Source organism: Ursus maritimus, unplaced genomic scaffold, assembly GCF_017311325.1.
Source record: "Ursus maritimus isolate PB19 unplaced genomic scaffold, ASM1731132v1 scaffold_16, whole genome shotgun sequence".
Lineage (NCBI taxonomy): Eukaryota > Metazoa > Chordata > Mammalia > Carnivora > Ursidae > Ursus > Ursus maritimus.
Genome location: NW_024424008.1, coordinates 47072831 through 47097767, shown reverse-complemented (window position 1 = coordinate 47097767; position 24937 = coordinate 47072831). Strand labels below are relative to the sequence as shown.

The following is a 24937-nucleotide window of genomic DNA, read 5'->3' as shown; positions in this document are numbered from 1 at the left end:
GTGGGCTGGGAGGAGGCGGAGGGCCTGGGGGGTGGGGGGCAGGCCGGAGCCTGACCTGGGAGAATCCCGGCTTCTCACCGTGCCCCAGGGACATGGGGGATGGAAAGATGCCCCCTGGGTGGTTGGAGATGGAGACGAGTCTGGGGCTGCTGGGGAAATAGGAAACTTTATCTCTGAACTACTGTATCCAAAGGAAAAAAAAAAAAAGTAGAGGGCATGTCCCCAGGGAGGTTTGGTGGGGAACGGAGCTGGCGGGCTTTTCCAGGCGCCTGGGACACTAGGCCTGACCCTTCCAGGGGCTGATGAAAGGATGCGGTAGTTTAAGACGGGCTTTTGGGAGAATCGTTTTGCCCTCGAGTTGGGAGACGCTAAAAGTGAGGGGACTGGAGTAAGATGGGGCCTGGGAGGAGGGTACCCTGTCCTGGAATCTGGGAAGGGGGCAGTGGAAGGATCTGTGTGGAGCTTCATTCTTTGTTGAGAATGGGAAGTACAAAGTTCTAAATCCTCTCCCTAGGAAGACATTCTGGGAATTGATGAAGTGAGAAGATTTCATACTGTCTTCTCTTGATACAGTGATTCTAGAAGTTGAGGTTAAGGAAAGTTGTTTGGAAGAGTTGAACTGTTGACAGCCAGTGGAGGAAGGAGGAGCTCTAGTCTAAAAGGTTGCTAAGTTACTCGGAACTTGTATGCACCGCCTAGGGCTGGTGTTTGGGGAAGTTAGCAACCCTTTTAGGTCCAGATACAGGCTTAGCTGGGGCTGTCCCCCTTCTATTTACGCTGCCCTGGAGCTCTTAAATTGGTTTCCAAGAGGCCATGTTGAGCAAAGAGATTACATGTAGATGCTGAGGACTAATGAAAACACTCAGCCTTTGGGTCCTGAGGCATTAGAACTAGATCTCTAGGGTAGGAGCTTTCAAACTTATTTTTTTAAATCATGCCCCATATTAAGAAGTACTTTTTACATTATGATCTAGTACATACATATATATGAATGAAAGTTTCACACAGCACTCTTTACCCTTATTACATGTGATGCATTCTGATAATTTCTATTATGTTCCATTCTCTTTCATTAAAAATGCCGACTGAAATCCACTAAATTGATTTGTAGGTCACAGGTTGCCCTTTGAAAAACACTCTCCTAGGCACATTTCTTTGGCCTCAGTTAGTGTCCTCATGTTGTATGATACTAGAGAGCCAGGATGATTATAAGGAGATAAGTTTGGGTGGGGGTGCAATTGACTGCTTCATTTGTTTACATATTTATAATGTAGCATATTTGGCGTTTTGGAGCATAACCTTAATCTTTGATATCTTAATGTGGCCTGATAATTTTATGAAATTTTTGAAGTGTATGCTTTAATTTTCTCTATCCTTTGCCATGTCAAAGAAAATGAGAGGCCTAGTTCCATTTAGTTGACTTATCCCTACAATATACGTAAGGTAATTTTAATGTTATAGTGTTGTAAATATACACCGATTTGCTTTTCTGCTATTTAAAAACTCTCAAGCTGAAACCTAAACTCTTCTCACTCCGGTAATACATGGTTTAATAATTCTACATAATTAAAGATATAGGTTCATGGCTTTAATATATGTTTTAAACTTAATCATAAACCTAAGTGTAACTTTGAGTCAGTTAACATCTTAATCCCCCCAATGATGTTTGCATCTGTTTATAAAACAGATGAGGTCTTTATATGAACAGTATCATAATAAACATTAATGAGCATTGGTGAACAAAGTTGCTATGTTTAAAAGTCTTTTCAAAGGTTGTCATCCAGCCTATTGTTACATGATGTCGAGTGTCAAGTAATGTTGCCTGATTTCAGTAGGTAAATTAATAGGGTATGTATTTAAGACCAGTTTATTGGTGTTAATTCTTGTTGAGAACGCCTTCATATTATTTGGGACATGGAATTCAAAGTCATAGCCATCAGGAAAGAATTGCTCAAATTGAACTTCATCATTAGGGCCATATTCTTGTTGAGATTCCTTATGAAAGCATTTTTAATCATCTTCAAACTTTGTGTGTTGTAAATTATTTATTTATTTATTGACTATATCTTGGGTACTGGTGAGAGGGTCTATGTTGGCATATATCAGCCATCCTTTAAAAAATTACCTTTTTATCAGGTGAATATTTGTTTTGAAATCTTTAGCTTTAAAGAATGTTTAAAAGCTTTCTTTTTGTGGTAGTTGCTTGGGACATGAAGGAAGAATCTCATTAATTTCGTTTTTCTGGGAATCATGTATACCTGTCAATAAACAGTTGTGGAGAACTTACCCTGAGTGATTGTGTGTGCTTTTTTATAGTTTTTATTTTTTCTCTCGAACCTCAGACTCTTGGGTATGTCCACCTGTAGCAGGCTCTTTTCTCCTAATTTTTACTTTCAAACTGCTGTGGGTTTGGAAATTAGATGCTTACATTTGTTAGAACTTTGTGTAGAATGAGATTGTGCAGCTCTGAATAGTGTTCCTTCTATTGTATATGTATATATGTTTATTATATATACACAAATACTTTTCTTAGTGTATGAACTATGTGATATGTATTTTGGCTAGTCAGAGGCCTATCTACTGACCTCTTAATTGTGGGCTGTGTTTTATGTAAGTGAACTCTTTATATATTTAGTCTAATTAGCTATATAGGCAAAAGTTCTAAAAAGTAACACGAAACTGACAGTGATACAATTTGGACATAAGGAGTGAAGCCCTTAGTTAGCTGTGATTGTTGCCTTTGCCCTACATGCAGTGAGTCATGAAGAGTTGCCATTCCTTCCTTTTTAATCTTTTCCTTTACCCTCTCCCTGACTTTCATTTCTTTGAGATTAGAGTGCTAACAGCCTCACTATTCCCATTGTCTGTTATTCTTGTTCTGCTAGATCTTGCATAGCTTCGTCAGAGTACTCTTGGAAAGAACAACACCCTAATTTATCATTTCTCTCCTCCAAAACCATTAACTTCCTAGTGCCAGCACTGAACAAAGCCCATACTGTTTACGTTGACATTGACGGTATTCTAGAGCCTCCATTTTTTTCCTGACTTTGTATTTCCATCCTAACTGCAGATCCTCTGTTCCTGTCAAGCTGTCTGCTCATTGTACTTTCTTTTGTAACATTATTCCTGAAAGTCTGGGGAATGTGTTCTTCATGAATTCCTACTCATCATTTTATTACAGATGACTCTTCTTCCTTGAAGTCTGTCTTGTCTGTGCTGTCCACACTACTTTTCCTACCTTGCTTTGTATTATGTGTATATTGCTGTTTTTACCCCTTTTAGATTGTAAATTCAGAGAGGACAGGAGGCTCAAATAACCTCTAATCTTTAGGACACCTAGCACAGGGTTTATCAGAGCTCATGGACCAAGTGAATGAGAATTGACTGAATTTATGGTGAAAATTGCAGGTCTCTGAAAATTCCACCCTTGAGAGTAAATCAGAATCTTGGGATTTGCCTGGGTGGGTCTTCTGTACAGTAAGATTTGAGAATTACTTACCTAGCATGATGCTTTACATTACAGTAGGTACACACAATTTTTGAGCTGTGCCATTTGTCTGGACTTTCCTATTCTCAGCATTCATAATAATAATAATAATGACGATTTGTTGACTACTTCTGCATGCCGGATACAACTAGATGCTTTTAAAACGTCATTTAATCTTCACAGTGACTCTAATGACTACGAAATAGCTATTAATAGTTCCATTTTACAAATGAGAAAGCAGACATAAAGAGGTAAGTAACTTGTTCAAATTCCAGTGCAGATCCGTGATTGAGCTTAGGCTGAACCAAAGCCCCATGCTCTTAATCACAATGCTCTTCTAAAAACATTTAAACAAGATGACACACTTCCAAATCTCTAGACTGTGGCTGTGTGAAACTTTTACTAATAATTCATTAATGGCCCTTAGGAATGTGATCTATTACTAGCACTGTTAAGGATAATTTAAAATTTTGAGATTAATGCTTTCCCAGTGATTTTCAGAATTTCTCTTTCGAGTCTGTCATACTTGTCACTGGTATGCTTGATTTTCATTTCACTGCCAGAAGGTATTACCTCAAAGTAAAATTCACTCTTTAATTCATTCAGCAAATATTTGTTGCCCTGTGCCAGCTATTCCTCCATGGAACACTGAGCTGGACTGACAAATACCTACCTTTGTGGGACTTAGGTTCTGATGGAAAGGGACTGAAGCCCTAAATTAATGTATAGTGGAAAGTGCCATAAAGAACGAGAGAGGCTGGAGTAATCAGTGATTGATGGTAGCAGTGGAGCTATTTTTGATGGGTTGGTCAGAGGCAGCCTCATCGAGAAGGTAACATCTGTGTTTAAATTTCAGGCTTGGATGCTGAGACGAAGCCAGCAAAACCAAGAGCCAGGTAAAAGACATTCCTGTGAGAATGCCTTACGAGGGAATCAGCCTGGCAGTTTTGAGAAGTAGAAAGCCATGCTGGCTGAAACCTAGTGAGTAGGAGGAGGTGAGGTCAGAGAGGTGAGCAGAGAACAGATTAGAGGGAGCCCTGAAGACTATGATAGAGATTGGGTGTCATTCTAGTGTGAAGGGAAGCCTTTGGAGAACTTAAAGGACATGATTTGATTTAACCAGGAAGGAAGCTACCGCAGTCCCAGTGAGAGGTCGATGGAGGCTTAAACCAGAGTAAAGTAATGGAGACAGAATTGGGCAGAATTGGAGTGTTTGAGAGATACTGTTGATAAACCTCGCTAATTAATTACATGGGGGTGTTAGAGGAAGAGAGAAATCCAATATAGTTGCATAGGTGGGGACTGGTGGAAGACGAGCAAGTTTGAGGAAATTAAGAGTTCTGTTTTTGCCCCCTGTGTGCCCGCCCTCCAAGGATACCACAACCCTGAATTTTGTGTTTGTTACTCTCTGACTTTTCTTTATAGTTTGTATTACATATGTGTGTGACCCTCAACAATATGATGATTAATATTCTGTTTTTGAATTTTGTATAAGTGGAATTGTGCTATATATATTTTTGTGATTATTTTATCATTTCAATGGTGTTTTTTAAAAAATACTAGTTTCAGGTATATAGCCTTATAATTCTCATCTGTATGTACTACACAGTGGTCACTACCATAAGTCTAGTTGCCATCCATCACCAATCAGTTGATTTCCTTCACCTATTTCACCCCCCACAGCCACCCTTCCCCTCTGATAACCATCATTCTGTCCTCTGTATCTTTGAGTTTATTTTTGTTGTATTTCATTTGTTCATTTGTTTTTTATTTTATTTTTTTATTTTTATTTTTTAAAGATTTTATTTATTTACTTGACAGAGAGACAGCCAGTGAGAGAGGGAACACAAGCAGGGGGAGCAGGAGAGGAAGAAGCAAGCTCCCAGTGGATGAGCCTGATGTGGGACTCGATCCCAGGACTCTGGGATCACGCCCTGAGCCAAAGGCAGATGCTTAATGACTGAGCCACCCAGGCACCCCTGTTTTGTTTTTTAAATTCCACTTTTGAGTGAAATCATATGGTGCTTGTCTGACTTATTTCACTTAGCATGATACCCGTAAGGTCTATCCATGTTGTTGCAGTTGGCAAGATGTCATTCTTTTTTATGCTAAGTACTATTTCATTGTATAAATATACCACATCATCTTTATGCATTTATCTATCGATGTAAACTTAGGTTATTTACATATCTTGGCTATTGTAAATAATTCTGTAGTGAACGTAGGGGTACATGTATCTTTTTGAATTAGTGTTTTTGTATTCTTTGGATAAATACCCCAAAGTGGGATAGCTGGATCATATGGTGGTTCTATTCTTAATATTTTGAGGAATCTCCACACTGTTTTCCACAGTGGCTGCTCCAGTTTACAATCCCACCAACAGTATACAAGGGTTCCCTTTTCTCCACATCCTTACCAACACTTGTGTCTTTTCTTTTTGATAATAGCCATTTTAACAGGTGTCAAATGGTATCTCAAAATGGGTTTTGATTTGCATTTCCCTAATAGTGATGGTGAGCATTCATGTGCCTGCTGGCCATATGTATGTCGTCTTTGGAGAAATATTTATTTTGATCCTCTGCCCATTTTTTAATTGGGTTGTTTGGATTTTTTTGTTGTTAAGTTGTATGAGTTCTTTGTATATTTGGGGTATTAACCCCTTATCAGATATATGGTTTGCAAATATCTTTTCCTACTCATTTGATTGCCTTTTTGTTTTGATGATGGTTTCCTTCACCGTGCATAAGCACATTAGTTTGACGTGGTCCCATTTGTTTGTTTTTGTTTCCCTTGCCTTTGGAGTCAGATCCAAAGACATTGCTAAGACTGATGTCAGGGAGCTTACCTTCTATGCTTTCATCTAGGAATTTTATGGTTTCAGGTCTCACATTCAAGGCTTTAATCCATTTTGAGTTAATTTTGTGTATGGTATAAGATAGTGATATAGTTTCATTCCTTTGCATGTGGCTGTTCAGTTTTCCCAACATCATTTATTGAAGACTGCCCTCCATTGTACACTACTTTGTTGTAGATTAGTTGTCCATATATGTGTGGGTTTATTTCTGGGCTCCCAGTTCTGTCCCATTGATCCGTACGTCTGTTTTTGTACCAATACCATATTTAAAAAAAATTTTAAAGTATAATTAATGTACAGTGTCATAATAATTTCAAATGTACAGTACAATGATTCTATAATTCTATACATTTCTCAGTGCTCATCAAGATAAGTACTCTTAATCCCCTTTATCTATACCATACTGTTTTGATTGTTGTAGCTTTGTAGTCTAGTTTGAAATCAGGTAGCACGATATTTCCAGCTTTCTTCTTTCTCACGATTGCTTTGGCTGTTCCAGGTTTTTTATAGTTCCATACAAATTTTAGAATAATTTGTTCTGGTTCCGTGAAGTATGCCATTGGAATTTTGATAAGTATTCCATTGAATCTGTATTGCTTTGGGTAGTGTGGACATTTTAACAATATGAATTCTTCCAGTCCATGAGCATGGAATATGTTTCCATGTATTTGTGTATTCAGTTTCTTAATTTTAAAAGTCATTCATTTTGATGAGAAAGCCCTAGAGAACTATCAATTGTTAATTTCCATTGCTGTGTAACATTTTATTTATGAGTATAATGTAATTTATCCCATTACCTGTTCTTGGATATAAAGGCCTTTTTTGGGCCAGGATTTTCAAAATTTCACACAGTATTGTTGTTGTGACATTCTTGGGCTTGTTTCCTGGTGCGCATGTACAAGTTCCTATAGAGTTTACACTGAGAAGTAAAATTGCTGTATTACAGGGTATGTGCCTCTTCAGCTTCGCTAGACAGTGATAAAGTGTTTTCCAGCATATTCATACCAGTTTTTATCAAGGTATTTGTACTCCCACCAGCAGTGAAAGAGCTTCTGTTCTTCCACATTTTCTCTGACACTTTGGTATTATCAGAGTTTTTAAGTTTTTCTGATTTATATAAAATAGTATTTCACTGAGATATTCATTTTCTCTTCTGAATATTATTACACTTGAACATCTTTTACATATATTTATTAGCCGTTTGAATTTTATCTTCTGTTAAATGCTGTTCATGTCTTTTGTTATTTTTCTATTGGATTGTCTTTTTCTTATTATTTTTAGGAGTTCCCCGTATTAGTTACATGTGTTGAGAGCATCTTTTTCCAGTTTCTGAGTTGTAGTTTTTCATGTCTACTGTCTTTTGATGATCAAAAGTTTTTATTTTTCTGGTTGATTTTTCCTTAATGGATTCTTTTTGTTTTGTTTATGAAATATTTCCCTAAATCAAGATCTTAAAGCTCTTCTCCTATTAGGAAAAAGTAACTAGGGATAAAGGGATGACTTTCGCATTTTATTGGGAGTTGAGTTTTTCTGGTGAGGATTCACTTTCCTTTTCCCAGATTGATAATCACTTGTCCTAGACGAGTTACTGAAGTTTAACTTTTTCCTACTGATCTCTCTGTCATTTCCAGCCGTATTCACATGGTCCTATTTGCGGGCTGTCTTTTCTATTCCATTGACCCCCACCCCCACCCCAGTTGTTTTCTTTAACAAAGTACAGTTGGTTCTCGATTCTTGTTATTTATGGGACTTATGTAAAGTTGCCACGAACACTGAATGAGTTAATATGGAACCGTTGCTCCTAGGGGAGATACAGGGTTAGGTTCCTGCCCGCTTCTGGTCATACCATTTTTGTCAACTGATCACTACATAACCTTGTTTTATGTGTGTGTCTGTTTAAAGACGCTTTATTCAATATATATTGTTGAATTATTAACTCTGAATTCAGAGTGGATAGCACTGATAGTTCATGCCCTAGTAAATCTTCTCTAACTTGGATTTTCTCCATAAGGCATACCATAGGCTTCTCGTGGGTAAGAACAGAAGGCAGCATGAGGAGCCGTTTGCAACAGTGAAATCACCAACCAAAACCACACAAAAATGTGAACAACATGGTACTAAATCTCGAAAAGGGCACTTGTTTGTAGGATGAGAGCTGATGCAGGATGGCAGAGAGCTGCCCTGTTCTATCTCAGCAGGAAGTGTGCACGTTGGGCACCTCAAAAAACTAGTATCTGCAGATGACTGGGAACATGCTGCAAGTACTAATTTTGGGGTTACAAACAAATTTGATTGAGTGGGCGGATTTGTAAATAATGTAATAATAATGATGCTCGACTGTACTATGAAATCTTGTAAGAGAAGCAGTTTTTCAGGAAACCATTACCTTTGACACTTTTTCCCCTCTGTCATGCTTACACATGTCTTTATAACATTTTGAGAGAATAACTTAATGCAATGGATCTCTGAGCTATTAAGTTCTGATTGCCAAATGCCATTATCTCAATAAACACACTTCTTGTTAGAGAATGTTGTTATTTATAATCTCAGTATTGTTATTTAGTTCATAGGTAAATGAATTTTAGGAAAGAATTGCAACCCTTAAAATGTTGAAACCAAGTATAAATTATTAAACCCTTATTATTGTGACTCTTGTGTGAGGATCATATTTTCTCATAGGCACTCTTAGTAACTTAAGTCATAAGTTTTGTGAAGGCAGGTGCCCTTTGGAGGTTTTCAAAATGTCAACTCTTTTAATTCCTCATCCGTTAGTGATGTTTCTCTTTGCGAACATCAGTTAAGGAGTCCAAGAAAAATGAAGATTGTATACTTCATGAATCAAACCTCTCACAAAATGCATTTATGGAGACTTGCCTAGTTTATCCGTTACTCACCGTTCAAGACTCTTAAGTGAATTGTTGGTGTTAATTTGAAAAGTGTGCTGAGAGAGTAAGAACCAGAAATTTGGGGCTTGACCTATGTTCATCTTTTTTTATATACACAGCATATATTTTATTCCTTAATTTTTTTGAAATATTTTTATTGTGGTAAAATATAAAATGTACTCTTTTATCCATTTTTAAGTGTATGGTTCAGTGGCATGAAGGACATTCATGGTGTCATCCATCTCCAGAACTTCGTCATGTTCCATAACTGAAACTCTGTCCCCCTGGATCAGGAACTCCTCATTCCCCACTCTTCCCCAGCCCCTGGCAACCATCATTCTGTTTTCTGGCTCTGCGAATTTGGTTACTCCGGATACCTCATATAGCAAAACCATATGGTATTTGTCCTTTTGTATCTGGTTTCTTTTACTTAACCTTGTCTTCAGAGGTCACTCACGTGTCACAATTTCCTTCCTTTTCAAAGCTGAATAATATTCCATCGTATAGATAGACCACATTTTCCTTACAGTCATCCATCCGTGGATAGTGGGATCATTTCCATCTTTTGGCTGTCGTAAGTAATGCTGCTGTGAACATTGGTGTACAAATCTTCCCAAGTCCAAGCTTTCAGTTCTCTTTTTATATATCCACAAGTAGGATTGCTGGATCATACGGTAATTACAGGTTTCATTTTTTGAGGAACTGCCATACTGTTTTCCACAGAAGCTATACCATTTTACATTGTTTCCAGACAGACACATATATTCATCTTTAGTCACTAAACAGTGCCTATTGTTCTGAAGTATGGCATAAATTATTAGCTTTTGCGTATGAAATGTAAAGTATATGGATACTAAAATAATCAGTATTAAACTTGTTGTGGCTATAGTTTTTGCAGGAGAATTTAACTTGTGCTAGGTAGCAAGTATTTCTGACTGCTCCCGATTCACTGCTCTATCATTTCATCTCTTATTTTTGGAATCTCCATGGAGAGGTACACATAATTATGCATTTCAGTTGTAGCTATGAAGCATTTTTGTTCACAAGTACTCAGATCTCAGAGTTTATTAATAAACCTGCTTTTTCTTTATTTTGTAAAGTACATTGGATATACACGCTCAGAAGTGATTAGAAAACTCATTGATTAGCACATTTATGGAATGCCAATTATATGCAAAATTCCAGCCCCTGATAGATACATAGAAGCATTATGGTATGGTCATTACCTTCAGGAGCTGTACAGTCTAAGGCCATGAGATATAAACACGTGAAATCACATCACTGTACACAATTTAAATAACAATGGCATGTGGGACAAAAATGATGCCATGCCAACACGTGATTGATTAATCGTCCACTGAATATTTTAGGCAATAGATTCCATGAGCTCAGCTCAAAGGAAATGGATCATTATGGCAGGAGGTATCTGAAAAGGCTTCATCTGTGAAGTATACTCTGAGCAAGGTGTTGAAGAATACATAAAATGTAGACAGGTGGAGAAGAGAGGGAAAGACCTTCCAGTTAAGGAGGAATGAAATTATTAGTGTCAGACATTTTTAGTGCCTGAATCATTAGTTGGCACTAATTGGCATAGTCCTGGGACCAAAAAATATTAGATCAAATCTACTTAACAAAAATTATAATTCAGTCCCCCCAGGTGTATATTAATGCTACCGTGCTCCCTGGGTAGTGATGGTAGTAATGATAAGGGCAGCAGTAGAAGCCGTAGTAAATGGATATTTATTAAGTGCTTTCTAGGTGCCAGGCACTATGCTAAATACTTTTTACCCATTAGGAGCTAGGGGCTATCTCTTACCCCTTTTTATGAATGAGACTCAGAGAACCCAAGTAATTTGCCCACCACCACACAGAGTAGTGGAGTCAATCCTGACTTAACCTCCAGGCAGTTTGGCTTTAGAATGGCAGGTGTTACCCCTGGGGCAATACCTCCGTAACATTAAACATGGAAGGGGCTAGTGAATTTTTTTTTTTTAATAATTTGTAAACTTTGCAACTTCTCTGTGTGGCTGATGTTTAACATTCTGGTAATCCCTGGTTATGAGCCAGAATGGTTTGTAAACAACTGTAGAAGGTTGCATGCAGAGTGATGAACTAGTAGTTTGTTCCTAGTGAGGCCTTATTTTAACTTGATAGGTTCTGTAGGTGTTCAAGAGGAGAGATAATGGGAGTAATCTCTTCTGTAAACAGCTGAGTAATGACCTTAAACTTGTGTATTCACAGCTAAAAGATAGCATGCATATATGATTTTCTTCTAATGAAAACTACTCTGTTCAAGGGACTAATATCCATTGCTTTTTGGTGAGAACAGGAAGTTGATAATAATTTTTGTGCCTTTGGTGACTAGACCAGTCAGTCCTGCTGCTTAGTTTTGTGGTTCGGGTACACTGATGTGGCTCCAAGAGGTGTTTGGCTGTAATTGTTTTCAGTTATTTTAATAAGTTGTATTTCTGTGATTTGTGCATGATGCCATATACTGTTGACCTGAAATATTCCTGTTTTTAGTAAAGATAGCATGCATGACTCAACAGACTAGGGGTATAAAAAGTATGACTTAGCATGCTGTTTGGGCCATGGAAACCCAAGCAAGTCACCTCAGTTCAGTGTCCTGTAAACAGAGATAAGTGTTAGTTTGTCTATTTCGGAAGGTGGTTATGGAAATTACTAGGCTTTAAAAGATTGTGAATCTTGGTGTGGGGACACTTGGCTTTTGGGAAACTTCAGCTCAAGAGTGAATGTATCTACCTGCTGAATTTTGAGTGAGTGTAACATTAAAGCCTTGAGATTTTCCCAAATGGAATCTGGCCACATAGAAAGGTTGGATGCAAATTTGTTGCAGTCGAGAGGGGAAGTAAGAGTGGAACTCTCCTTGGAAGCCATTAAAGTAAAGGATATAGTGAATGTTAAACGTTTTTCATTGTTCTTGTGATTGCTGAGAGTGTATGGAAAGTGCTTTTTTTTTTTTTTTTTTTTTCAGAATGCTCAATTTCATAGCATATAGACAACTTGCTGAAGCCAACATTTCTGGACAGTAAGAAGCTGTGCAAATCAAGAAAGAAGTGCTTAGAAACATTTTCAAATAAAGAGGTACTTAAGTCTAAATAGCATATTTTCTTTTTTATGTATGCATTTGTATTTTATTTTTTAAATAGCAGTGTTTTCTTAATTTTTTTCTTCTCAAATACTTTTTCATCAAAATCATAAAATTTGTGAGCTAGAGCATTTAGATCAGAAATTTCCAGTGCTGTATTTACTTCTAGTAGACTCTGGGCATGACAGGAAGTCACGTTTGCTAACGTGCTGTTGTAGATGAAAAAACGGACACTTCGTCCGACATCAGATGTGCCGCCTGTACAGTGTAGTTCTTTAGTCGGCAATACAGACAGCTCTGAAGTCCTACTCGCTGATAACAGAGTCACAGTTTTACGCACATCTTTGGTGCCACTAATATAATGAAGTAAAGGATTTGGGTTAGATATTTTAATGTCTGTCATGCTTTTAAGGTGAAACCAAGTGCTGTGCTACTAAAAAAAGCATAATCCCAAGGACCAGCCAGGAGTCTGAATTCACATTTCGTTTGGCAGTATTGGGTTTGTTTGGGTTTTTTTGTTTTGTTTTGTTTTGCTGGGTTCTGTTTTTTGGTTTTTTGGGTTTTTTTTAAATCTTCTACCAAGACGAGTTGATGTGCCACATTACTACACTTGGATGTAGTTCAGTGTGCAGCTGAGACTGAGAAATAGGGTGGTTCAGAGTAGGGCGTGAAATCGTGGTGGCATGGTGTGTTCTGATAATGGATTTATCAGCTACAGTCAAGTTGGGCACTTGGAATGCCCAGAGTAAATTTATGAATTGCTGAACCGTAATTCTACAGACTAATTCTGAAGCTTTATAGTTTATCTTCCTTATTTTTCATCCCAAGAAGACATCCACTTAGGTGTATTAGATAATGGTCAGGGGAAGTTAAATGAGTTAAAATTGCAGGTATACATACTTTATGATAAATGAAATTAGAAGCCATACAGGATGACACTGTCTAGCTTAATTATATTGCCTTGGACAATGTCCCTGAAGTGTTTTTATGGGTGAGATAGCTGCCATTTATGACGTTAGCTGCAAAAGCTTGTTAATGGAATACTTTACAAACCTTAAAAATGATCACTATGTAGATATATATTTACTGATATAGAAAGTTTTTCATGAGCTATTTAGCAAAAATGCAGGTTACACAACGACCTAAAAGTAATTCAATTTTGCTTAAAAAAAATATGTATCAACATAGCATGGGAAAATGGCCCAGAAAAAATACACACCATTAGGTGCATCCTCAGGCTTAACCTGCTAAATGTGTTGTCCAAAGCTTCCTAGTATGGCTGCGGCTCTAAATATGATAGGATATGCTTCACATATGAAAAGCTTTTGGTAACACTTATTACATGCTTAGCTCACTTAATAAAAAGGGAAACTACACCTACACGAAAACTATATGGGGTTACAGGTTTTTTGCCAATTTTCAATTGGAAATTTTAAAAAATTCAAAATGTCTATCACTTGTATTTTTTAAAACAATTATTTAGAAAGAACTTTATTAATAGACCTTTATTCATTCATTTATTTAATCTTTCCTGAAGGAAAAAAGATATAACACACTTATATACTTTCCCAGAGTAATTATGTTGTATTGGGGGTGCGCTTAAGCTGAAATATCAGAAAGATTTAGAAAATGAAACAGACTGGAGTCCCAGCTACCTAAAATGTCTAAGAATCTGGCAGGGTTTGGGTGTAGTGGGAATTTCTCTAAAAAGAAGGCTCTCTGGTGATATTAGGAGTCCACAAAGCAAAAGTTAAATGGGCTTTAAAAAATCAACTAACAAACAAACTTGCAAAAATTGAGAAAGCTAGTAATCCTAAGAGATTCTTTGAAGCTATTCAAGAGATTTTTCTCTTTAGACTTGTCTTATCAACCTCTTCCCCCAACCCACACCCCCACATTCAGCCTATAAATTTCTCTTTTGTCCTTTTTTAAAAAAGAACGAGATATAAAACTCTCCTTCTGAACACTTGATGTTTCTTCATCAATTGTCCCTCTTCTTTCATCTGAGCTTCTCAAAGGCTGGTCTATACTCAGTCTTCACTTATCTCCTGAATTCCTTATGCTATGGTTTCTACCCCCTCTCTGTACTAAAAGTGCTTCCCTTAAGATGAACAAACTCCTGTCCTTTAGGGATTAAAAAGTTCTCATCATTTTTGACTTCTCGATATTCTAGGTAAAGATCGGTGACATCCATCCTTGTGCTGTATTCACAGCAATCTATCAAAAGTGTTCTTTTATCTCTATAAGAGGAAGTTGAACCTGAGCAAGGTCAGTCATGAGCTGCCTCCTGCCCCACCTGCTCTCCCCACATGTATTTTATATTTTAGCAACATCACATCATAACCACGTCTCCTGTCTCTTCTGCCTGCTCACGTTCTATTATTTCCTGTGCCTGAAATGCTCTCCTCTACCCTGTTAACCTAGTCTTCATCATCTTTCAAAATGGCTCAGGATTTACCTTCAGCCTCCTCGATCATACTTCCAAAAGTGAATCACTTCTGCTGTTTGAATTCACTGTTTCTGTGTGGCTTATTTCCCATACTGTGTATTTCCTTCTAGATTATGGATGCCCTGGGGACAGATGTGGAGTATACTTATTCTCACTTTCTTTAGTGTTTAGTGCGGCATTTGGCATAGATTCAGTGTCTGGTTCATCTTTGTTTTTGTTTTGTTTTTGTTTGTTTTGGGTTCATCTTTGTTGAATGACACTAAATGAGATGGTAAATTTTTTGAGGGCACACATTTTATGAATAAATGAATGGGCAAATAGGCCTAATGGGAACCACTTGATAAAGTGTGAAAAAAGAGATAGTAGAGAAAACCAAACATATCTGTTGTCTCTCCATTTTTATGAAACAAATGATAAAGATATTCTTAGTCTCAGATTGTCTTGTAGGCAGCTAAATGGAGAAAGGCGACTGGAATGAAGTGTCACCTGGTGAAAGGACCCTAACGGTGACATTGTAGAGCCGTTGCCAAAATGTTCAAGTTCTGTTTTCAAGTATTTGGTAGCAAAATATTGGCATGTAGCTTCTAGAGTGTAGTTTTTCTGCCCTTCTCCGATAAATAGATAAGATGGGTTAGTTGTACATAAATGGATCCGTGTCAGATGAAAATAATTGTAAACTACCCAGGAGTGTTTCCCTCCTCTTCATTATTTTAATGCTATGAAAACTCTTCCTTTGATACTGAGGCTTATCCTAAACTACTGCATATTTTGAAGTATTACGATTTATTTTTTAGAACTGTGTATCCGTTCCCCACTAATGACTACTGCAGTGATGTGAATCCTGCACGGTCAGCGTCCTGCTGCGGGAAGCACCATTCTTGCTGTTAATCTCCACACTGAGAGGTGACCGGGAGGCAGGGAGCTTGCCAAGCATCCCTAGGCTACGGCTTTGTAACCTCTGCCTCCTGGAGCCCTTGTGGTTCCAAAGTCACAAGGGTTCTGATACGGTTTGGGTAATTCGTATGAAATGTTTAGTTAACTTTTATTAACACATTTAACTTGGCTAGCGAAGGAAGTGACCCTGCAGGCCTGAAGGGGTGGACTTTTGCTTTGCCTTTGCTAAGGCCATGGAAAACCCAAGAGAATACTGCGCTCTGACTCTGTCCTCTTACCCCCTCCTCTCATTTTAATTTATTCTGACATTTCATCCTTTCTTTTTCTTTCCCATGCTGTTTTATAAAACTATTTATTTCCTTTCGGCCACCATTTTATCTCTCTTTGCTTCCTCACTCCCCAATTCCTTCTTTAAATTAATATTATGTATTTCACATGGTCCGATTTGGAATTTTTTTCAGACAGTTGATAATAACAAGGAGTTAAAAAGCCATTGAAAATTATTAGGTCATTCCCAGATATATCACTTAAAATTGTTTATATTTCAAAGAGATAATATATGAAAGCAAAAGATGCTGTATGTATGCAGTGAGTTCAGGTGGTTCAAACGGGTGAACTTACTTCTTAAAGCAAATCTCCTTCCCGCCCTTATGCTTCCTTCCCTCTCTCTGGTATTAACCACCGGTACTAATTTTACTAATTTCTATTTTAGCCTATGCATATGTAAGCAGATCGATCTATTTTTTCATAAGGTTTAAAATGTATAGTTTGAGAGTCTGTAGGGTGGTATTTTGGGTTTTTTTTAAGTTGTGAGGGAGGCCAGTAGTATTCATAGTTTTTGAAGTATGGTACTGTACCATAAAGTCTTTTGTGAAGTAAGTACTGATCTTGCATACCAGCAGAAAGATCTATCTTGTATACCTTCCGGTGTTAGTGGTCAGAAATGTTCTGTTTTCAGTTGTGTTCAGTTTTAACTGGTTTTGACCTGACCCTTTGGGAACATAAAGTACAATAGTTGGACAGGTATGCGGAGTTTTAGGTGACTGGATGTTCTGTTCTGATACTAATCTGTTTGGCAGAAATGTACTGAGCAGCTTATTCTCCAGTTTGCACTTCATCCTGACTTTCTCCAAGCACTTTATAAGAGTGCATTAGAGTTAGGATTTGAGGCACAAAGCAGTTGAGATTTTCACAGGCACACTCCAGGACTTGGTAATGGAACCAAGCAACATCACCCAAGATTCCTGGCTCCTGGCTTTCAGAACCAATTGAAAATACTTTTAGAAATGCATTAAAACTCTGCCAACGGTAGAGGTAGTCAGATGTAATTTGACACCTGTTCTTTCCAGAAAGTCATAGATTACTCCCCCAACCCCCCCAAAAACCTTTTAAAAGGCTCCAGTTAAAGATCTTTTTCCATCCTCTATTTCCTCATTTTTCAGTCTGTTTGGTTTTCAGTTTTCCTTTCCCACCTACTGTTCCTCCTAAAACTGCCCCAACAGATTTTATGTAGATTTATGTTACTGATCCATTTTACAATCTTAATGTTCTAATTCAAAACTCATGTATTAATGTGTACACTATCTACATTCCTGGAAAGCTATTCCAGTAGAATATCCTGGAAAATGACCAGAGAAGGCGCCTGGCATTGCTTTTAAATCTTTAGGGGAAAAAAAGAAGATTAAAAAAAAAAAAAAAAGCCCCAGACTATTTGGAAGAGTTGTTAAAGCATGAGGCCATGAGGAACAACTTAAGTTCCCATGATTACTGGCTTACTAGCAGTTATTTTGAGTATCTCTCTAATGTTGCCATCCCTCGGTTTGCCTATATTTCAATTGTGTATAAGATTATTGCCCTTGATTGGTTTAAGTGGTTCTAAAGCCTCCACTTTAAAGATGTTATTTAAACTCGGTGAGTGTTATTTTGACAGTGACAGTTTAACACCCCCCCCACACACACTTTTTATTCTTTTGAACTGTTAATTGTATAGAAGGTAGCAGTGTAACTTCTTTGACGTTTGTTAAACATATCTAAAAATTCTGATGGCATTCTGCTTGAGCCAGGTCCTTGATGAGAACTGTGCTCTCTGTCACTAGTGGCCTAGGTCCTGCTCTGTGTTGTCTGCTGTTGGTGATAAGTTTACACTGTAAAAGAACCTTCCGCCTGAGGGTTCCTGGAGTCTTAGATGAACACGCACCAGTTCCATTTTGACACGATCAGTGCTGCAATAGAGGACAGCAGCAGACATTTATCACTCTGTGTGGACAGAAAGAACAAACTGTCTTGTGCTAAAACAGGTTCTGTCTTTAAGCTTACAAATGAGGATCCTGACCAAGGGCAGCCATGAATTTTCAAGATGACTTGTGATATCCTTATTATGAAATGTACTGGATAGTCTACACCTTGGTAAATGACACTTTTGTTCAGTAGATGGACGTGTGCTTGTTAGTATCTACTCTGTGTTCTAGGCATTTGTGAATTGATTTCACAAAGTACAGTGGACACGGTTCTGGTAGTAATCTAGGGAATGAACCAAGTTTATTTGTTTGTTTATTTATTTTTTTATTATGTTATGTCAGTCACCATACAGTACATCCTTAGTTTTTGATGTAGTGTTCCATGATTCATTGTTTGCGTATAACACCCAGTGCTCCATGCAATACGTGCCCTCCTTAATACCCATCACTGGGCTAACCCATCCCCCCCATCCCCCTCCCCTCTAAAACCCTCAGTTTGTTTCTGGAGTCCATAGTCTGTCATGGTTCTTCTCCCCCTCTGATTTCCCACCCTTCATTTTTCCCTTCCTTCTCCTAATGTCCTCCGTGCTATTCCTTATGTTCCCCACATGTAAGTGAAGCCATATGATAATTGTCTTTCTCTGCTTGACTTATTTCACTCAGCATAATCCCCTCCAGTTCCACCCATGTTGATGCAAATGGTGGGTGTTCATCCTTTCTGATGGCTGAGTAATATTCCATTGTATATATGGACCACATCTTCTTTATCCATTCGTCTGGTGAAGGGCATCTTGGCTCCTTCCCCAGTTTGGCCATTGTGGACATTGCCGCTATGAATACTGGGGTGCATGTGCCCCTTCTTTTCACTACATCTGTATCTTTGGGGTAAATACCCAGTAGTGCAATTGCTGGGTCATAGGGTAACTCTGTTTTTAACTTCTTGAGGAACCTCCATACTGTTTTCCAAAGTGGCTGTACCAATTTGCATTCCCACCAACAGTGTAAGAGGGTTCCCCTTTCTCCACATCCTCTTCAACATTTGTTGTTTCCTGCCTTGTCAATTTTTAAAGACCACTTTTTCTTTTTTAACAATTTATTTATTTGTGAGAGAGAGAGAGGAGGGGCAGAAGGAGAGGGAGGGAGAGAATCCCAAGCAGACTCAATGCCCAGTGTGGAGCCTGACATGGGGCTCCATCTCATGACCTTGAGAGCATGACCTTGAGCCGAAACCAAGAGTCTGACGCTCAACCAACTGCACCACCCAGGCGACCCTAAAGACTACTTTTATATTCATGAGTTTTTTAAAATTCTTATTACAAACCTGAGAGAAGAATTTTCGCCCATCCATAGGTATGAAAATTAAAGTAGAGAGGTTACATAACTAGCTTATGTTCTACCCAGCTAGTAAATGACAGAGGCTGTCTTCTGTGTTCCTGTGCTTTCTACCGTGCTACAACCTCCTGTAATATATAATTAGTAACATCTGTATATTTTAGAATTTTACAACAGCCCTGTAATCCCAGTCATGCATTTGTATATTTTAGAGCTCTGTGGGAACCCTGAAATCCAAGTATAGATATTCATATCTTTCTTTACAAAGACAGTTGAGTCCGAGAGAAATAGTATCTTGCCCGATGACACAAAACTGTAGAACCGAGTGGGGCTTACACTACTCACCGTCCTGAATTCTCTGCTCTTTCTACTCAGCACACTGGAGGCTACTATCACTTCTCAGCCACATTTATTGAGTTATGTGTAGTGCACTGAGCCAGATGCTGTGAATTCATACTGGAGAAATAAAATTACACACCTCCGCTCCCCTTCATAATAGGATGGTGGAGTTAGGACAGTCACATGAGAAAAATACCTAATGCCCAGTGTCATTAAACTGTATAAGCAAAAGTAAACCCGTGTAACACAGTGAAGTAAATGTGTCACTTCCAATGGTAAACAATTCGGAGCATTATCTGGCTGGTATCGAACAGCCTTCTGAGAAGTTTTTGATGCTCAGACCTGCTGGTTGCTTCTCTAGGACCACATACCAGTAGTCCTCTTCAGCCTCTTCAGCTCTACTTGCTGCTTCTCTGTTATCTATAACCGTGTTCAGCCCTCTTCTGTTTTAAGAGGAAAGATCTGGACAGTTGTCCCAATTCCCTACTCCTTCCTGTTCCTGCCTCATTTATCAGCCTATTTCATCCTCTCCTGCTTGTCAGCTGCCCTTCTAATCAAACCTTCTCAACATGTTGACTGTACGCTCTCCTCTGGTTATTCCTTTTCTTTTCCTTCATGACTCTGCTTCCTGTGCCTGTCCCTTAAACGTCAGTGTCCCGGAGAGTTCTATTGTCCTGCTGTTCTCACTAGTAATATTTCCTATATCCTGATGATGCCAAAATCTTCCCCTCCAGCTCACATTTCTCACCCAACTGCAGACTGTTTTCTTGGATAGTCCACAAAGCCTCAGGCTGAATGTGTATGCAGTGGGAGTCATCATTTTTTTCTGTAAAACTCTCTCTCTTCATATTTTCTTTTTACTTAATGGTATCATCAGACACCTGGGGGTCAGTCTTCTCCTCAGCCCCCATAATTCCTGAAAAGCTTGCTTTCTAAATTGACCTTGAATCTGCCACTGCTTTCTCTTTGTCCTTCCACTGTATTACCTCAGGCCCTCGTCAACTCTCTCCTCTTTTGTTTTGGGTGTTTTTTTTTTTTTTTTTTAACATTTTAGAGCGTTGCACTTTGTTTTTTATTGAAGTGTAACTAACATACAATGTTATATTAGTTTCAGATGTACAACAATCCTGTATATCACTCAATACTCACCATGGTAAATGTAGTCAGCATGCAATGTTATTACATACATACAACGTTAGTACAATATTATTACATACATACAACGTTGTATGTATTATTATTACCATATTATTGACTATATTCCCTATGCTGTATTTTTATTTTATCTCCATGACTTTTTTATAACTGGAAGTCTATATCTCTTAATCCTTTTTATCTATTTTGTTCATCTCCCCACCTATCTCCCGTCTGTCAACCATCAGTTTTTCTTTGTATTTAAAAGTCTGGTTTTTGGGGTGCCTCGGTGGCTCAGTTGGTTAAGCATCTGCCTTCGGCTCAGGTCATGATCCCAGGGTTCTGGGATTGAGCCCCACGTCGGGCTCTCTGCTCAGCGGGAGCCTGCTTCTCCCTCTCCCTGCCACTCCCCTGCTTGTACTCTCTCTCTCTGTGTGTCATATAAAGAAGTAAAATCTTTAAAAAAATTTTTTTTAAATGAAAGTCTGGTTTTGGGGCACCTGGGTGGCTCAGTCTGTTGGGCGTCCAACTCTTGATTTCTGCTCAGGTCATGAGAGCAAGCCCTGCGTCTGGCTCCGTGCTCAGGGGGGAGTCTGCTTGAGATTCTGTCCTTCTATTGCCCCTCCTCCCCTCTCAAATAAATACATAAATAAAATCTTTTAAAAAAAAAAGGTCTGGTTTTTTGTTTGTTTTGTTTTTTAAATTCCATATGTAAGTGAAATCACATGGTATTTGTTTTTCTGACTTATTTCATTTAGCATAATGCCCTCTAGGTCCATCCATTTTGTCCCAAACGGCAAGATCTCATTCTTTTTTATGGCTGAGTCATATTCTATTGTATGTATGTATGTATATACACACCACATCCTCTGTATGCATTCATCTGTTGAGGGACGCTTGGGTCGCTTCCTTATCTTGGCTATTGTAAGTAATGCTGCAATAAACATAGGGTGCATATACGTTTTCAAATTAGTGTTTTCATTTTCTTTGGATGAATATTCAGTAGAGAAAATACTGGGTTATATGGTTTCTCTATTTTTAATTTTTGGAGGAACCTCAGTATAGTTTTCTACAGTGGCTGCACCAATTCACATTCCCACCAACAGTGCATGAGGGTTCCATTTACTCCACGTCCTCTCCCAGCACTTATTTCTTGTCTTTTTGATACTAGCCGTTCTGACTGATGTGAGGTGGTGCCTTATTGTGGTTTTGATTTGCATTTCTCTGATAATTAGTGATACTGAGCATCTTTTCACGGGCCTGTTGGCCACCTGTAGTCTTCTTTGGAAAAGTGTCTATTCACATCCTCTGCCTGTGTTTTGATCGGATCATTTGTTCTTTTTAGTGTTGAGTTATATAAGTTCTTTCTGTATTTTGGATACTAACCCCTTATTGGATATATCATTTGCAAATGTCTTTTCCCATCTAGTAGGTTGCCTTTTTGTTTTGTTGATGGTTTCCTCTGCTGTGCAAAAGCTTTTCATTTTGATGTAGTCCCAATAATTTATTTTTGCTTTTATTTTCCTCGTCTTGGGTCTCCTGTATTTTTGTAGTCTCCTTCTAGCTCTTCTTCCTGCCTTCAATATGTACAACCTCATATTCATCAGCTATTTGATTGTCAGAACGAGTTTTCCAAAAATTTTGGTTGCTGTATTCCCTTCCTTAATACCTGTTAATTTCTTCTTGTTTTCTAGGGAATGAAGTTCAGCTTCTTAACATAGCACACATGATCTCCACTGAGGTTCCTGTTTAGTTACTCCTGATGCTGTTTTCTGTTAGACCATGTATATTCACATTGTTATACTTTTTTTCATGATATCCCCTCTTCTTAGAGTCCTCTTTATTTTCCTCCCTTTTTCTGATTATTTTAATAAAAACTCGTCATCTGATAGTTGGAACTACAGAAGTCAATTGCCTGTATTTTGATTTACATTTAATAGAGATAATAGGCCAGCCCCTCAAGATACTGGATTAGTAGGCTCTCAGAAATTAGCATGTTGTTAATATTACCCATTTTAACCTATGTGTGAGTACTGAGAGGATGCTGGAGTTACTGTATGTTTCGGCCCGTAGCTGAAGTTAGACAGTGAAGACTCTACCCAAACTCAAAACCAAAAGAAAAAACGTTCTGTATTAGTCAGGATTGGGTCCATTAGTAAGTAACTGAAAAATTGAACAGTGGCTTAAGTAAAACAGAGGGTTATGTATCTTTCACTGAAATTTCCAGAGATAGGCCCCCCAGCACCACTATGGCAGCTCAGTTCCATGAAGTCCTCAGGGACTTAAATTCCGTTCACCTCTTTGTTCCACCTTCCTTAGAGTATGTTCCTTGGGCCCGTAGTGCAAAGCGTCATTTGTTTTCTAGGCAACAGAATTGACCCAGAGACGAAGGAGGCAAAGGCTGTACTCTGGCTATCTTTTAAGGATGATTACCGGAAGCTGCCATAGACTATTTCTATCCCATCAACTAGAACTTAGTCATATACTCAACCCTAAGCACTAAGTACACAGTTAAAAATACTTTTACTTAGGTGCCTGGGTGGCTCAGTTGGTTACACGTCTGACTCTTGATCTCAGTTCAGGTCTCCATCTCAGGGTTGTGAGTTCAAGCTCTACATTGGGCTCCATGCTGGGTGTGGAGCCTACTTTAAAAAAAAAAATTCTTTTACTATGGAAGAAGAGGAGAATGGATTTTGAGGGATAAATATCAAAGGATTCATACAAACTCTTTAGTCTGATATTGAGTCTGCACCTTTCTTTTTAGTCCTTTTTCCTCTTACCACATAAACCCTATGTACCAGTGAAAAGTCTTCCTGTTACCCCTGACTGGAAGGGATTATCTCCTCATCTACATCTTGTGGCACTGTTAAGCTATATTGCAATTATCGTATGCTGAACTGCATTGCTGTCATTTGTCTGCAAACATAGCTCCCCTGAATCGTAAGGTCTCACCACAATGTAAATTCCTGAGGGTAGTGACCTTGTCTTATATGACTGCAGTGCCTGGGCTAGTGCCTTACAAGTAATTGGTTTGCAATAAAAATTTCTTATATGGCAAATAAATAACTTTGATGATTTCTTGGTTTCTTATAGAATTTTAGGAAAGGAAGATGGATCAACCTAGTGGAAGGAGTTTTATGCAAGTATTATGTGAAAAGTATAGTCCTGAAAATTTCCCTTACCGTCGTGGTCCTGGGATGGGAGTCCATGTCCCAGCCACACCTCAGGGCTCTCCTATGAAAGGTAAGAAAGGTGTGACCTTAAACATTTATTTACTAGAGCTTCGTACTTAGGACCTCAAACCAGAATATTGTCTTGTTTGCAGAGTATTTCCTTTATTTCGGGATTAGAATTGTGTAGCCTTTCTCCTTCGTTATGATATCAGTTTTTCCGAAAAGCTCAAAAGGATTTCTTTTCCTCCTGATTGGCCAGAAGGCATCTTAGTTGTACTTATATGGCACGAACGACATTTGAGTGGTAATGTTTCAAATAGGTATTCTGTCAAGGAACTTGGAGGATGCAAGACAGTACAAGACTGGCTGGTGTCCCCAGTGACCTTATAGCCTAACTAGATTACAAGATATTCACATTTACAAACCTGTAACACAAGGCTGGTTATGTTGAACCGAATGATTGGCACAGTGATTGGGAAAAAAATTTAAGAGCGAGTTAATTAGTATGATCAGGAAAGGATTCAAAGCTGTGAGACTTGAACTAATCCCTTAAGAATATAGAACTTTGTTAGAGGGGAGATCACAGCGTTCTAGGAGGGGGGTTATGGTGTGAGAGAGATCAACAGCATTGAGAAGTGTGCAAGGTGTTTCTCTCACTTACATCGTAACCTCATTTGTATTTAATAGGTCTTGGAAGTAGTTCTTTGTGAGTATGGTAGTCAGGATTGAACAGTGTTTTAGTTCTTGTGTTCCTCAATACAACTTGTCTTATCACTCCATATAAACTGGAATAGCGGAAAGACATGGATTTCTTACTTGGTCATTTTTTTTCAGGACGCAAATCCATTCTGAAAAAATTTGATACTGAAAAGTACTGAGTTGAAAAATTATATAATTTGAGGCCTCCATGAATAAAATATTTCCTTTATGAGTCTTTATTTTATTCTCATGTCTGTCCTTTTTACGAGGGCAAGTGTGGTTTTATTGACACATATTTTTTTTTTTTAAGATTTTATTTATTTGACATAGAGCGAGAGAGGGAAC

At 38.3% G+C, this 24937-nt stretch overlaps 1 protein-coding gene across 2 annotated transcripts in view; it reads left to right on the top strand.

Moving 5' to 3' along the window:
* Nucleotides 1-10260: 10260 nt before the first annotated feature.
* Nucleotides 10261-24937, top strand: part of LOC103662490 (tubulin-specific chaperone cofactor E-like protein) — a 147072-nt gene continuing 132395 nt past the window's right edge. The window contains exons 1-3 of one of the 2 annotated variants that reach the window (XM_040631114.1): nt 10261-12128; nt 12222-12331; nt 23814-23963. In XM_040631114.1, the coding sequence (XP_040487048.1) occupies nt 23831-23963 (133 nt within the window). In that variant the 5' untranslated portion in view covers nt 10261-12128; nt 12222-12331; nt 23814-23830. Of the gene's footprint in view, nt 12332-23813; nt 23964-24937 lie in introns of both variants that reach the window. The other variant, XM_008689958.2, reaches the window with a different exon arrangement.